The sequence below is a fragment of the Odontesthes bonariensis genome, chromosome 12 (genome assembly GCF_027942865.1).
Source record: "Odontesthes bonariensis isolate fOdoBon6 chromosome 12, fOdoBon6.hap1, whole genome shotgun sequence".
Lineage (NCBI taxonomy): Eukaryota > Metazoa > Chordata > Actinopteri > Atheriniformes > Atherinopsidae > Odontesthes > Odontesthes bonariensis.
The window spans coordinates 8,951,509-8,968,459 of NC_134517.1; the positions used below are offsets into that span (position 1 = coordinate 8,951,509).

General features: G+C 39.8%; 2 protein-coding genes across 4 annotated transcripts in view; both read right to left on the reverse strand.

Annotated features, from left to right (window-relative positions):
- The window catches only part of spegb (striated muscle enriched protein kinase b), a 42,026-nt gene extending 31,298 nt beyond the window's left edge, over positions 1 to 10,728 (reverse strand). For 2 of the 3 annotated variants that reach the window (XM_075479059.1, XM_075479058.1), the window contains exon 1: positions 9,637 to 10,728. In XM_075479059.1, the coding sequence (XP_075335174.1) occupies positions 9,637 to 10,051 (415 nt within the window). In that variant the 5' untranslated portion in view covers positions 10,052 to 10,728. Of the gene's footprint in view, positions 1 to 717; positions 1,241 to 9,636 lie in introns of those variants that run through there. The other variant, XM_075479060.1, reaches the window with a different exon arrangement.
- Positions 10,729 to 12,832: 2,104 nt separating this feature from the next.
- Positions 12,833 to 16,895, reverse strand: LOC142396385 (C-X-C chemokine receptor type 1-like). The gene is made up of 2 exons (XM_075479061.1): positions 14,872 to 16,895; positions 12,833 to 14,621 (listed from the first exon to the last, which is right to left on the reverse strand). The coding sequence occupies exons 1-2, from the start codon at positions 14,876 to 14,878 to the stop codon at positions 13,537 to 13,539; spliced, it is 1,092 nt and encodes a 363-aa protein (XP_075335176.1). The 5' UTR covers positions 14,879 to 16,895; the 3' UTR covers positions 12,833 to 13,536.
- Between the last annotated feature and the right edge of the window lie 56 nt (positions 16,896 to 16,951).

Genomic DNA, 16,951 nt, shown 5'->3' on the forward strand with positions numbered 1-16,951 from the left:
ACACTCTGGGGTCACACTTAAAGACATACAGGTGGACTTAAATAAACTAATTATGTTCCCTCTGAGGATAATTGAAAGCTTCAGATTGTAATTTAGGGCTGAGAAGGAAAGGGGGAAATAAATATGCATGCACTATTTTTTAGTATTTCTTTTATTTCTTCTTTTTTATTTGACCAAATCACTTTAGATTGTTTTCTTTTATGTTACATTACATAAACTCCCAAAACATTGAACTCCTGGTTGTAATGCAACATTATAGGAAAAAAAACAGGGGATGAATACTTATACAAGTCTCTGTACGTCAATAAAGAAGAGCGTATGTGTGTTAAAAAACTGTAGAACTCCATTGTTCCAGTGGAACTTTCTGCAATTCTTTCAAATTAGCTGTTTAAAATGAGATGTTTTTAGCTTTTGATTTTTATTCAGAGATTTCAAGTTACTTTCAAATGGCTAAGATGAAGGTATTTTTAAAGTAACAATGGTATTTATGGTATTTATTATGAATCAGGGTGAAGAGCAGCTTCAACAGCTACCTTTAAGCACTGCAAATGCATCTGACACTCAGCTGAACACTGTGTGGCCAGCTGTTGAGCAGTAAAGTCAATTTAGTGTTTCTATTAGCATTTTTGGTGCTTAATGCTCCATATGCAATTCACTGTTGAACTGGTGCAGAATGAAAAAATGAAAAAGATCTAAGAAAATTGAAACAGCACTTGCCTGATTTTTTCTTTGGTCAGAATGTTTTTCATGGTTTATAAGTCCTCGACAGGTATTTTTTTGTCTTGGCTTACGTTCAGCAGCAGGGTATTCCCCAACATACACTGGGGGTTCTCAGCCATTAATCTACGCCCACATAAGGACATTTTCTATGAAGACATCAGCAATTTGGATGCACAAGATTCAGTTTCTTACATGCTGTAACTCTGCTAACACACATGTAAAAATCCTTTCAATTAAATGCAAAGAAAAATGTAAAGAAGGCACTTTTGTCCACGATGTAACAAGTCAGTGTTTCAGCAGTTCCTTCTGAGAGAATCCATTTCTGAAAAGCTTAGAGCATAGACCTCCATCCGCAGGTGGAAATGTCTCTTGAATGCATATCATCCACTCTGAGGGAGCCCCCCTGTCCACACAATGGCCAGCAAATAGTGTAAGCATCTTCCCCCGCTGTGTTCCACCCCACAGGCAGTGCACACCGATAGGCAGAAAAACCAGTGGGAGTGATCCAGCCCTCTTGAGATCAGTGTTCTACAGCATGGGTTGACATTTTTCATCTTTCCCTTCCTCCCCATGTGTCTGTGTCTTATTCTTTTACTGGTGTAATGAGCTGATGTGGTCTTGTCGGCGGTGAGGGGGAGAATCGCTGCAACGGAGACCTCCTCACTCCTCTGCATTGGTTGAGCACTGTTCGCTCTCACAGCAAATGTGTTGCTGTCTGCTTAAACTGACAAGCTGTGCTCACTGCAACACTAATAATACATCACATCGGTATTGCATTGTTCTACATAACAATTACAACGGATGCTAATGTTTGATCTTTTAGTGATACTCTAGTAATATTCAGTAAAAATGAATAGGTTCTGCACTGTAAACGACTCGATATCTAGAATTATTTCCACTGATTAAAAAAAATAAGATTTCCCAAGTACACGTTTTATTTCAGCCTTGAGAATAAATCATAGTGCTACCAAACAAAATAACACTGCGAGCATTCTGTGTAAGTTTACAACTATAAACAAACCTGTGAATGAAAAAAAATATCTTGTTAATTTCAAAGGCTCTTCAGCTACTAAATTAGCCAAATAATTGAGCTGTGAATGTTGTGATCATTTTGGAAACACCAACTGGCTAATTTGTATGATCTGTTGCTTACGTAATTTCAGGTCATGGAGAGTACCTTTTTGTCTCCTTGGCAACTGCATTTCATGTGCATGCTTTCATATTCACATACTGTATCACTTGTACACTAACGTAATTATGACATTATGTTTCTGTGTTTGTTACAGCAAGCTTTGGCACTGGCTATGCATTGGAATATACTCAACTATTATAACCCAATATCACAGCCAAGAAACCTTCTCATGGGAAGACAAAATGTTATTGCCACAATCATCTGTTCTATGTTCTTTGTTTTCTGTAGTCCTTGTAGGACTGGCGTTTTTTAAACTTTTGTCTTGCTTGGTATTAGAAGTTAGCCTGACTACGTCATACTCACGATTCTATTCAGAATGTGAGTCTGATACCGCTCGATAGAGATTTGAGTATGGGGCGTGTTTCAACCGAACCAGGTGAAAAAATGCCTCTTCGCTCAATTGGATAGATCTACAACCAATCAGAGCAATGTAGTATGCGACGTAGATTAAGCGACACACACACTTGTTGTAGGAAAGACGGCAAAAACATCTTTTCTATCGATAAAAGCCTTTATCGCGTTCCTCTGTTCGTCTTTCAAAATGAATGCAATGTGGAGATCCTGTAGAACAGACTCGATGGCAGAATCTACACACCCTAGCTCTCCACCGGCAGCCATGTTTGTTTCAAACGAATTCAAACCAAGCGCTCTTTAGTGACGTAGTCGATAATGTCCCTGTTGATCATCTGTCCATCATCGTATAAAGCCCGCCCTGGCAATCTGATTGGGTCGACTGTTTTAATGTCGAGCATAGAGATTTCCCAACTGAGCAGAGCCAGACCGAACTTTCCGACCAAAAATTTTATAGGCGGGGCTAAGTTCGGCTGGCACCCAGGCTAATTTAGAAGTGGCTGATTGATTAGAATAGGGCTGCAAAACTGCTTGGCTCAGTTTTGTTTTGCTATTGTCTTACACTTTATAGTCTCAGTCGACATTTTATTAGCTTGTATCACCAAAGGTCCTCGCTGAAATGAAAAATCATGGCTTGTGTTAAGACAGACCCTCAAGAGGTCGTATTTGTAATGGACCCTGGACGACCAACTGTCGCTCATCCAGGCTCAGGTCATCTCCCGCCTGGACTACTGCAACTCGCTCCTTGCTGGCGCCCCGGCTTCTACCATCAGACCTTTGGAGCTTGTTCAGAAAGCTGCTGCTCATCTGGTGTTCAACCTCCCCAAGTTCTCCCACACCACTCCCCTTCTCCGCTCTCTACACTGTAGCTGCTCGCATCCAGTTTAAGACTCTGGTGTATGGGGGAAATTTTGGGTCAAAAAAATTAAAATAAATATGAACGAATTTATAAATGTACATATAATTAATATAAATATAAAAGTGTGACACAAATAAATGTATATATGTATATAAATACACATACATTTGTAAATATATTTTCGAGATTTTAACATAAATATACATTACTTTGTGTGTGCAGTCTGGCAGTCTGCATTTGTGGATCCATTTTTTTGCATTTGTGGATCCATTTTTCTGCATTTGTGTCCATGGAGTAATTTTGACACACTCCTACTCTGCTGCACGATGCACAAACAAATGCATGCCGATTTGAATGTGAACAGCGGCACAGCCCTCTATTCACGGAACATCCACCAGATGGCAGTGTGCAAGGCACAGGGCAATGGCAGTACCTAGCAGTCCAAGACAGAGGCTTTGGACTGGACGATCAATATGGAGACGACAAGTGGAACAACTGGATGGGTATGACTAGTAGTTTAATCATTTATAACTTTTCCTAAATCCCTTTGGCTAGGCAGAATGAAAGGTAAAATGTAATGTAATGTATACTATAACCCGCGATTTCTTTTCTTATGCTTTGAAATCTGCAGCTTATAACATAGTGCAGCTGATGTTCATTGTGTTATATTTGTTATCTAAATGTTCAGAACATATGATCAATGACGCTACTCATAGCAGCTCCGCTAGCATCAATAGCTATTCTGTTGTCAGAATGCTTTCTCCCACTGACCTAGAACCTGAATCGGAATCTATCAAAGATTCTCTAGGTTCTATCTACTCTGATTCTATCTACGTCAATGCTAGCTCCAGGCCAGTCTTAATGAAGAATACCCTGGACTAATAAGTTTAATACATTTTACCTTTCATTCTGCCTAGCCAAAGGGATTTAGGAAAAGTTATAAATGATTAAACTACTAGTCATACCCATCCAGTTGTTCCACTTGTCGACTCCATATTGAGCGTCCAAAGCCTCTGTCTTGGACTGCTAAGTACTGCCATTGCCCTGTGCCTTGCACACTGCCATCTGGTGGATGCTCCGTGAATAGAGGGCTGTGCCGCTGTCCACATTCAAATCGGCATGCATTTGTTTGTGCATCGTGCAGCACAGTAGGAATGTGTCAAAATTACGCCATGGACACGAGAGCAAAAAATGGATCCACAAATGTAAAAAATGGATCCACAAATGCAGACTGCCAGACTCCACACACAAAGTCAAGCATATTTATTTTAAAATCTCGAAAATATATTTACAAATGTATGTATATTTATATACATATATACATTTATTTGTGTCACATTTTTATATTATATTAATTATATATACATTTATAAATTCGTTCATATTTATATTCATTTTTACTCACATATATCTCGATCACATTTTTATATTTATATTAATTATATGTACATTCATTAATTCGTTCATATTTATATTAATTTTTTTTATCCAAAATTTCCCCCATACTGGTGCTACCCTACAGGGCAGTGGAAGGAACAGCTCCTTCATACCTCCAGGCTATGTTCAAGCTCTACACCCCCGCCTGACCACTTCGCTCTGCGGCCACCAGGCGCCTGGCTGCCCCGTCACTCAGCGGTCCCTGCGCACGATCGACACGGTCACGGCTTTTCTCTGTTCTGGCACCCCGATGGTGGAACAATCTCCCGACTGATATCAGGACAGCTGAGTCGCTGCCCATCTTTCGCCGCAGGCTGAAAACCCATCTCTTCAGGAAACACTACCCTGATCCGCCCTCTGAGGACATCACCTGCTTCGTCCTAGTTCCTTACGCACTTATTTGTTTCCTAAATTGTCTTTGTTTTCTAAATTGTCTTCCCATGTGTCTAGGTACCTAACTTATCGCACTTACTCTAGCACTAGTTATGCTTTTAGCTGTTTGGTTTTGGAAGGAAATGCACTTATGATTTCTTGTGACCTGAAGTTCTTTTGCCTACCGATGTTGAGCACACTTATTGTAAGTCGGTTTGGATAAAAGCGTCTGCAAAATGACCGTAATGTAATGTAATGTAATGCAAACATCAGGCATTTTAACCTCATTATACAACCAGTGAGTGTATGTATTTGTGGGCATGATAGTAGGCATAGAATGAAAATGAAATGAAATGCAGTGAAAAAAGGAAATCATAATATGCCAGCAATTTCTTCTTTTTTTTTTACATTAATCGTCCTGAGCTGTTATTGTGTATGGTTATTGATGCTGGCAGGTATGACCTCCTGTACCTCTCTGTGTTGCAGCAGAGCTGAAGAAGCGTCTGACTGAACACATACCAACTGCAGAGTCATTTGATGTCTGATGTCATAACAATTAAACACTTAAACACATTAAATCAGTGTAAAAAGAGCGTTAATGTAAACTAATGAATGTAGAGGCTGCCAGCGTATTAGCTTTCCTTCAAAGGATTTGTACGGGGGTCCACTTTTTGCATGGTTTATTTATGCTAAATCTTACCAAAACTGATCAATGTGGGGCGGTCTGTGGCTTAGTGGGTACAGCAGGCGCCCCATGTACAGTAGGCTATAGTCCTCGCTGCATCTGGCCCCGGTTCGGACGGCCCTTTGCTGCGTGTTGTTCCCCCTCTCTCTGCCCCCTGCTTCATGTCTCTATACACTGTACTATCTAATAAAGGCATAAAAAGCCTAAAAAAAAACCAAAAAAACTGATCAATGTGTTTGCATCAACAGATCAAATGTCATTGTTGATGCAAAGGCTGCAAAGTTATCTTTCAATTTCAGCATCCATGTCATTTCGAAACATCGATTATCAGCCTCTTTTACCTCTTGTTTTTACTTAGGTTTTATTTAACATGCTGCAAAAACATTCTGTGCACTCCTCTTTAAAAAGGTACCTGCAGGCATGAAATAATGAAAGGCCACTGCTTGTCTCAGGATTTCTTTCAACAAAGCCAGTGCTTTTTTTATGTCTTAAATCAGTTTGCTCGTCTGTCACAGATAACAGTTACTTTTAAATCCCAGGTGGCTTTCAATCTCTGAGTGACTTAATAATTTAAAACTTGAGAAAAATTTTCAACCAGGTTTACTTGATGCCATGCCCTTCTAATGAATACAAACAAACAAAAAACATGAATTTGTTGATCTATTTATTAAAGCAACATGGTGATGCAGGGGATTTCCACAGTTTAACTTTAGTTCCACCTGTTCGCTCACAGTCATGCTCCAGGAGGAAGACAACATGGTGAGGAAACTATCCAAATACACTGGACAGGGGCCACGGTCCTCTCAGAGGTTACATCGAAAGTTCCATGTATAGGCCAAACCTGTGCAAAACTGTGCAATTACTCTACAAACTTGAAACGTGCAGTTTTCTGAATAAATCACAATCAGTTATTGAGCTGAATTATCTGCTTTATGCAGATTTTCTGTCTTCACTCTTTTTTTTCAAAAGAAGTCTAGAGTTGATAATAAGCATGGTGTGTGTAAAGCGTTTTATTGGTTGCAAGCTGATTGGGTCAAACAACTACATTGGCCACCTAATTGCAAAAATTTGATTGAAAAATAAACATGATTACCTAACTAATTATTACCGATGAGAAAACTCTGATAAACCTGTGTATCTCACCTGCCCTGCAAGAAATTTCAGAAAGAGTTAGCAAGCAATCTGAACTCAGTGAGTCACAATATTCCCACAAAGGACAGTGAGCACGAACTGAAAAGGAGAATAAGTGCTGGTCCTAATATCCATCAGGTTGCCAGAAACACGTGCAAATGAATGTTGTTCTGCCTGTGTGTCTGGTGCATCTTTTTGGAAATGCACTCCATCAACAGCCAGTACAATTAAAATGCACATTTAAAAAATGGAGGGAGACAGAATTGGTTCGGAATGTTTCAGACCAAGGAAGATGCATGGCATTGTACAACATAATGGCTTTTTTTGTGCTTGTGTAGTTAAAAGATTCAAATTTGGCCCATTCCCTAATGAGCAGAGAGGGGTAAGTCATTCAGGGCTTGGTTAAAATTAGCAGTGATGTCTTGCAGTGTAATAGGAGAGATGCTGGCCTGCTAGCATCACAAAAATCTAAGCCCAGGCACATTCCTCTGTATAAATAACTAGGGAGAGTTGCTGGACAAGGGGGGCGGGATAGAGAGACATTTTCAAAGACGAGTAGAGAGATAGAGAGAGAGAAAGGGTTCAGGCGGTATCACTGAGTGATGGGACAGCTGAAGACTACGAGCATGGCAAAGCAGCAGAGAACTGAATCCAATCAAAGGTTAAATGGAACGTCAAAGGAAAACTTCCCTACATAAAACCTCCACCAGCACAAGACTGGTACAATCTGGCCTCGTCAAATAGAAAAACTTGAAAACTTGGTCTGTGACAGTGTTCTTTGTTTGCTTTTGTAAAGCGACCTTGGGTCCTTTGAAAGGCGCCATATAAATTAAAGTTATTATTAAAACTATATATTCTATGCTGACAAAAACTAAATCCGTTTTTTTTTTTTTCTATGCCGTTCAGCACAACTTTCAAAGTTATGTATTTCAATAGGACATCTGGGTGGTGTGTCCAGCGTGGGCAGTTTTAATGCAAGCCATTGGTCTTTGTGGACTTTCCTGTACCGTTTCACACGGCTGGGGTGAATAGCATTTTCGGTGTACTTCTCCACTGTTGTGTATTTCTAAATATAGAAGGTCCCCTGATGTGATGCATGCAATGCATTGGTGAGATGTTGACACGAGTACAGGTCTGAAAGCAATATCTGTCCTTTAATGTAATGCGTGATGACGAAGGTTAAAGCTCTATTCACGATTTGAGGTCTCTTTCATGACTTCACTGAAAGAAAATGAATGCTGCATTTGTGATGTAGATTTAATCATTTCAAGTCACAACAAACTCAGTCCCTGAAGTTTATGTCCAGTCAAACAAGCAGAATTTTACAGGAAAATACTTATCCCAACAATCATGGAGAATTAGACAAAAAGGGGTAATGTGTTAAAATCTTAAAGTTGCTTATTGGGTCGTGTATCTGTCTCTGTGGTCTCAGTCAATGCGTCAGATATTTATGTAAGAGAGGAAATGTAATGCTCTTCGGTTCTTTGTTACTTACACTAGAAGTGTCATTGTGTTGTGAAAGCTGCAGACTTTCGACATCAGATCATTTGTACATCTGTTAAAACATTCCTGATGTTAAACTGCAGTCAGCAGTCACGGACATCTGTGAAATTAACTCCACATTGAATCTGTATCAGCAGGAAAAGAAGAGTGCGTTTCCAATTCACACTCTGAAGTGCACTGAAGAACAATGACAAAGTGCTTGAGCTGATATATGAACAGCATACAGGATGAGCTGGTAATGACATTTTCAAAGCAGCCCATGTGGTTAAAGGGCTCAGGTGGCCTGAATTTCGATCAGTGATGGAGATGATGCAAGGCATAAAAAGAGCTTTTGGTGATCAGAATATATGCTGCATTGGCTTTCTGGGCATCCTGAGTTAGACATTGAGGAATCTAACTGTAAACAACTCTTAGGGACTCACTTTGACAAAATGCACTGTTTAAAGAATGATTTATTTCCAGAATGAATGGTTGAAGTCAGACCTTTCCAATGCATGGTAATCTCTAGCAGCTTTAGTTCTCAAAACTATGCAATAATCTTCTGTAATTTGAAAGATAAAAAAATGCAATATTAAATGCATTTTGTAGAACGAAAGATGGTGTTGGTACTCGATTTTATGCTTAGACAGACTGTGTCAGCACATGCGTACTTTGTGTGAATATATGCTTGAATGTCTGCTTGTGTGTATTTACCATAATCCATTGCTCTTTAAGTAGTTCCTTTCGAACATCTCAGTTTAAGGAACTGTCTGATCGGTAACTTAAAATGACTTGATTGTTTCAATTATGACCTGTACCCACATGACTGGGGAACAAAAGATTCCAATGGAGACCAGAAAATGAAAATAAAACACAAACCTTCTCGTCCAAAGTAACAGTAAAGTATTGCAATTACTGTGCGATACGGCAGATAGAGTCGGTCAGGTCTTTGCTAAAATATTAGCTGGGATTATTATTTTATACTGCAGCAAAGGGAACGGGTGATTAGACAGGACAAATTGCTCATTCTTGTTCCTGTGACCAAGGGAGACAGACTTTTAGGATGAGTTTGGCATGCTGGGGAACTTTCATGAAAATCCATTCGGTTGTTTTGAATGAGTATAGTTGTTATGTACTGTATGTGATATTCTTATCCTCATATAATGGATGAATACAGTGACAGATTACCTGTCATCATAAAAGAGAATGGTTGGATAAACTTAAGGTTGGGTTCTTCTGATTTCATCAAACAGCTTATTGGTTTGAAAAATTGGTAAAGTATTTGGTTGGTTTAATATGTCGTATTTTCTGAATAAAATACACTTAGAGTCCAGTAACATAATTCTAGAAAGAGCTATAATCTTACCATCAGCAAAGTAAAACATTAAATAAATTGACTGACTTTACCTTCGCCCAGATCCAGGACAGCCAGCACAGCACTAGTCCGAGCCTCTCCCAGGTGATTATTGGCAATGCAGGTGTAGAGACCCGCATCGCTGGGTTTGCAATCCCTAATCCAAAGGCCTCCATATTCTTGGTTATCCATGTTGAGGAGGTCATCATTGTGGTACCAGTACAAGGAGGGCTGGGGATCTCCACCCACAGCCACCTTAAGGCGGATATCACAGCCTGTCCCTACAGCCGCGTTCCTCATTTTGCGTATGAAGACCGGTGGCGATGGAGGGGGATGACCAGGATGAGGTTCTGGCACAACTTGCTCTGGGTTTGCTTTAGAGCGTTTTGTGGGGATGATGGGACTCGGGGGTGCCATTGATTCATCTACCCCTTTTTTAAGGGTCATTGGAACATCAGCTTTTCTCATGGTTGAACTGACTTGGTGGGCCCTTTAATAGATTCTGTATCTGTCTACCTGGTTTTTTACACTGAAATCCAGTCAGGGCATTAGAGTCTACAAGCAGGCCTCATATAAATCACTTTTAAGATTACTCTTACATCGTTTAAACAGGAGATAATTCATCCATTTATTTTAATGGAGAGAGAATAGAAAACAAAATTCTTAGAAGCATATTCACAATTGATAAGTCTTCCTAGATTGTTGTTTTCTAGCCCGACTTGTCTGAAGAAGAAAAATAAATTTATGATCACCAGGTAATCAGGCAGTCAGAGATAGCTTCCAGTCTTCAGCACAACGGTATTTTTAGGGCAAGACCCACCAGATCATGTTGCACTAACAGCAGCTCTCTTGACTTGTCTCTTGGAAGTGACAGGCCTGCTTCTCCGACTCCTTTCCCAGACGTTCTCTAACTGTTCATTCTTTAGTAACTTTTTCCCAGGAGTATGTAACTTCTTCATCAGACAAGATGTACAAGTCTTCAGTGAGTTTCCTTTTTATTCCCAGTCTCCTTGAAATTTGTTCTTGCTTGGCTTCCAGTTGATTACAAGCATCAAGTCCTATCCGGTAAACTGCACAGTGACCCCCACCCCTTCCTTGTCCCATGAGTTAAACTACCCCACTCATGATTTCCCCCAACCTCTGCCGGTCAGTCTGAAGGGAGAAATGACAGTCACAACCCAGCAAGCCTTACAATGGCAGCTGCATGGTTTGTCTGTCCACTCACTGCAAGGCAACCGCCCCCTTGTAATTTTTAGCCAACCCTAGGGTCAGTAGAACATGGTGCAACACTTGGCACTCAGAAAAGGGTGGCTGGTACAAGACAGATATTTGATTTGCAAGCCTCTCAGTTGTGTTAAGATGTTAAAATACTGGAAGAAAAAAACATTATCCTTCATGTTTTACAGAGAAAGGTGCTGTGATATCACACACATGGTAAAGAATAAGTGTAAATGACAGATTTCTTAGCTCATTTTAGACATTAAAAAAAGTACACATAATCTGCCAACAGTCACATATCCATCCAACTGAGAAATAAGTTTGAAGCTCAAGAGCAAAAGCGTATTAGACTCGGTTCCTTTTGAGAGACGATAGACTATAGTTTGCATAGACTACACAGTGGTTGCAGTGTAAGCTATAGTCAGGTTTCTATTCACTAGCAAAGCAAATATCAAGAAATTCCACAAAAAAAAAAAAATTTGCAAATCAAATACTTTTCCATTTGCTTTAAAACTAATAGACTAAGCACCGACCAGAGGGTGGCGGTATGGGCTACGCTGCTTGTAGTTGTAATTCAGTAAGAAGAAGAGCTTGTTTTTAAAGCTGCAGTCTGCAGGATTTGTTGTTGTCATACGTAAAGTCCTCATTTTTGGCATTTTAAGAGTTTACATGATCTATCAGAACGCTTGAAGTTGAAAACGGTGACCTTCGTAGTCGCAAAATGCAAGAAATGCTTATTTTTTAACCGAAAAATAAAAAGTTATTCAACTTCCTGTCCCGCCCCATCAAAACACATGAGAACTCGTGCACGTCTACGTGCACGCCAGATGCGCGTACACGACTCCTCATTCATCAACTCACCTGTCATTTGCGATCATGGAAGACACAGTAAGTAGACTAGCCCGTAATGAAGTTCAATAGTCCAGATAAATAAGCGTGGGGACGAGCCTACCTTGTATCACGCGTGCACAATCGGTGATTGACAGGCAGCAGAGCCCAGCTCGTAACCTGATTGGTTACCTTTTACCGGTCCGGTCTGCAATTTTGTAAACAAACCTGCTGGCTTTGGAGGGACCTAGCGGGACATATAGGGGACCTAGAGAACTCTTTTTTTTTTGTATTGGGGTATTTAATGTACTACTTTCAGAATCCCCGGACAGTTCCAGGCATTATGCTTGAAAAAGAGTTGCAGACTGCAGCTTTAACAAGAAACAAAGTTCAAGAAGGAAAAAGTAACAACAACTGTAGAGGACGTCCACATAGTTGAAAAAGATAGATGTCTTCTTTGGGAATTACTTTTATCTCTGGCAATGTCTGATGTCATAACATCACTGGGAATTTATAACTGACAAAATGCTAAGTGAATTTGTTTCACATCATCATAGTATTTATCAGGTCAGACACAATTCATAAACCTGTGTCTATTACCTCTGATTAGCATCAACTCTTTCTTGAAACAGATAAAACACTCTCTTTATGTGAGCTTGTATCCATTTTGACTTTTTAAAAAGTGTTTCCATCAGCCTTTTTTTTTTTTTATTCACATCTTCTAAATGTGAATCATGAAATGGCAATAGAACCCAGTGATGCTTTGTTTGTTGCACGCAGAGTTTTGAAAGGCTGTACAAACACCAACAAGCCAATTTGTTGAAAATTGCGTTGGCATCAATCTCCATGTTGTATTGGATTTTACCTTAGCCAGACTGACTCAGTGAGCATTGTAATTGGCTTGGCAGGGACGATAAAACTACTGTTGAGAGGCTTATATTGTGTAGTTATATTTTTCTTTTGCTGCATTCACAAGCAACAGTGCGTATCAGCCACACTTCTCAGAGAAAATGTTGTAATCAAGGGGAAGAAAATGTTGCCTTTGTGACCTGATTTGTGCTGTAATGTTCATTCTGTAGTCATCACAACTTTTGTTTTTTGTTTCTCCAAAGAAGCTGAGAGGCTTAAAAACATCGCTTACATATCGGCTGAAACACAAAGTGAGTCGGTGGTGCATTTTTGACACAAGATGGGAAGAGAATGGATGTTACTGTTAAACTTTAATAACAATTTTACTATACAGACAAATTGGCATGTATATGACAACAAGTTGACTTCAGCTCAAAATGAGACTCACAGTCATGCAAAAATCTTAATACACTAACGAAAAAATTTCAGTAGATAACATATTTTCACTTGTTTTTTATACTGCAACAAATCCACTACGAGCTGGCTGTGGAATAGCTTTTAAAAAGGCAAATGTCTGTATATTTGAATCATACTCAATCATTTGAAATTCTACAGTAATAATGAATTGTTGTAAGTCTGTGTCTCCCACAGCTTTCTTTTGGATTTATTGGTGTTCATGAGCAGATGTTGTGACACTGCATTTTGAACTATTTTCTTGACTGACACTGTTTTTTTTTTTCATTTTCCATAGAACTAAACATAACTGATGAAAGACAGGGTATTTAAACAGCTGCCCACAAAAAATGACAGAAGAAAATTGAAAGTTGTAGCAGCTTAACCTGAAGCGACCTTTCGCTAATATGCAGTGGATTGAAACCCAAGTCGAGATAAATAAGATGAAAACTAAAACAAAACATGGAAGAATATTTACAAAAGTTTCAAGGCAAAAAAGCAAAAAAAAACATTTAGGCTGCTAAAAACTATAAAACTTGCTCTGTTTAGATAAAGCAATAACAACACTGATGGGCTCATGAATCTGATCAGGTTAAAGAGTCACTTCACATGAACGTGGATGTTACTTCCGACGACAGTGAAGACCTGCTGCTTCTTGTAACTGATGCTCTGTCCAGGATTCCCATCTTTGTCATGAACTGCAGCAGCCTCCTCCTGAACTTCTCACCCACAAACGCATACAGCACTGGGTTCACACAGCTGTGAAGCAGCCCCAAACTCTGGGTGGCAAACATGGCCTGATCCACTGCCATCCTGTCCGGGCACTCGTAGGGTACTATCTTTGCCCTGAAAAACGTGTCGACCATCACCGCGATGTGGTACGGCGTCCAACAAAGCAAGAAGGCAACCACGACAAACACAACTACCCTCATTGCTCGTTGCCGCTGGAACCCCCCACGGATGTGAAGGAGGCGCCGGATGGTTATCCCGTAACAGGGCAGCATGATGGCCAAGGGGACGATGAAGCCCAAAGTGTGGCGGAGAATTCTGGTGGCCAATCGCCACTCATCAGCACTTCTGGGGTCATATTTTTCAGCACACACTAGATGACTAGAGTTTTTAGAAGTTGAAGAGGAGCTGAAGAACCCTGGCACAGAGAGAAGCACTCCGACAGCCCATACAGCAACACAAACTCCCCAGCTTAACAGCTGCCGGTTAGCTTTGCGGGCCTCCAATGCCCGCACTATCACCATGTAACGGTCCACACTGATGCAAGTCAGGAAGAGAATGCTTGAGTAGAAGCTCAGCTCTTGGATGACGGTGATAATTTTGCACATGGCATCTCCAAACACCCAGCCTTGTGTAACAGAGGTGGCCCAGAACGGGAGGGTAACTGCCAGCAGGAGGTCTGCAATTGCCAGGTGAAGGAGGTAGAGGTCAGAGGGGGGCAACGACTGCTTGCTCAGGCCAATCACCAGCCCCACCACTAGATTTCCAGGAATGGCCATCAGGAAGATGAAGCTATAGAATGCACTGACCCCAATCATCACAGCATTTGGTATGATAAAGGTTTCACAGGGTATTGTCGCCGGGTCTGGGACGAACTCCGAGTCATTATAAAGACCATAAGTAATGTTGAGTTCATCATAAACCGAGCTAAAGTCAAAATTGAATGAAGACATGTTTGGATCTGAGGACAAAAAAAAAAAAATCATAAAAATGTTAGACCAAGAAAATAAATGAATGAATAAATCAACTTATAAATATATAAAACGTAATAATAACGTAAATAATATTAAAAATAAAAATGAAGCCCAGTTCCTTATTAAACATTTCAAAGGCGTTTAAAGCTCACAGATCCAGGTCCAAATGTCTGTTTTCAATGTGTTCATCAAATAAATGAGTGAATTTAAGTTACTTTCAAGGATAAAAGTACTCACCAGTCATTGTGACTTCTTTGCGAGAGGAATCTCATATATCACAAAGAGACGAGGACCGAACCTTGTATTTCTCTACACTCCTCCTATCAGGCTAACTTTCCTGTTTGCCTCACAACTTTCAGACTTTGATTTGCTCAAGTCATCGCAAGCCACAGTGCTCCCCCTGAGCCTGCCCAGGCCATTAGCTGAATCACCGGTGTCATGAGATTGGTTGTCACACTGTTTGCAAAAATTGAAAGAGAAACCGTTTGTGAGTGCAAGATGTTTTTGTATTTGTTTAAAAATGCCACATATTGATGGGACAACACTTCTGTTGGGAGGAAGTTCCCAACTATCATGTGTCTTTGTTGACACATGAGTGCATCACATTTCCTACCGCACTTCTCGTGCGTTTCAACTTCCAGTGTCACAAGTTCTGTGCTTTATTTCTCAGCAGTGGTTAAAGTATATAAACATGTTTTCAATCGAGGCTTAGAGCAATATGGTACTGAAAAAAAAAGTCAAAAGAAAAACATGACACATGATACTATGATGCACAGTCATAACTATTAAAACAGTATTGTAGAAGGTGCTTTACAAATCATTGAATATTACAGAAAAGCAGCTGTAATTTAAAAAAAGCAATGCTAAAACACACCTCACGCCTAAATAATTCATTTTCATCAGAAAACTCTGCACCTATACACCAAGCTGTACCTAATGTGCAGTATTTTAGACTTTCATTTAGACCTACATGGGCAACAAAAGAGGCATTACGACCTGATGCAGGAAAACTGATGTTTGGCCACACTTGGCCTCTGAAGGAGTGGATTAAAGAACTGCTGTCTTGTTGCCATAGCTCACCCTACAACCCCAGTGAAGCTTGTCAAAGAAGTTGCGGCTGTTCAAACAATTAATGATCTGCCTAGCAGCCCCCCACCCCCACCCCCTTTTACTTTGTGGTGGAAAACTAAAAGCTAAAATATCCGGCAGGAATACCAAGCACAAAAAAGGGTCATTTAAGTCTTCGATGATTTGTTAAATGTGTAGTTATTGGACTTTTACGCTATCAGATGTAGGGTGTGTTGTAGCATCAGGGACAATCTGGGAGGGTTGTGTAATTATTTTCTCAATAACCTGAGCCTTATTATGAGAATCAATCTCATTTATGAACAGAAGCTCAGTAAAGCAAAGGGTCAGATGTATCAACCTTGACTAATTTCTATAGAAAAATACATGAATGTGTATTTTTTTATCTTCAAAGTTATTTTGTTTTTATTGAGATCCCTAAATCTTGAAGGGAGTGTGTTGGGTTTCGCAGCTCCCAATTTGTGTTACATCGAAATTTTTCTAAAGATTTCAATTGCATATTTCAATGGTTACACAGTTACAGTAGCACACATCTGAATTCAGTTGTGTCCCGCTGCTTGGATCTCTTTATCTGTACCCTTTAACACAACAAAAATAGATAGAAAAGTTAAAGTGTTTCAAAAGTGAAAAGGGAGCAACTTTGACGTCCAAAGGCTGTTTCGGTGCTTAGTGCAACAAAGGATGTGAAGAAATTGGGGTTTTGTTGTATGCAATGCATTGCTTCAATACTTATTACTTCATGTTAATACTTTCAGTGCTCTACAAAAATCACCTTTTCATCCCACATGACAAGGGAAGTTAAACAAATAAATAATAGTTGTTCCACTTGTTTGTGATTATACAACATGTTTAATCGGGGAACTGCAGCAAACAATTAGTCATTTACTCTTCCAGGCACTAGATGGGGCTGGAAACAACTTTAATTTGATTTTAAGCAACACTGTATTTTACCTTCGTTTGTGACAGCATGGAGCTCTTAAGGTGGCACAGTTCACAGTGCGATTGGGTTTTTACATACTTTGGTCTGCACACAAACCCACAGCAGGGTTCGAACGGGGTACTTTTAGAACAAGTTTGTGCACATTTGGAAAATATGTTTGAGCAATTCCAGCCAAGGAAGCAATGTTTACGGAAGGTTTTTTTTTTTTTTTTTTTTTTTTTCTACATGTAAATTATCCAGACTGTTCTTGTCATTACTATACAGGGCAGTGTAACCAACATGACATAAATA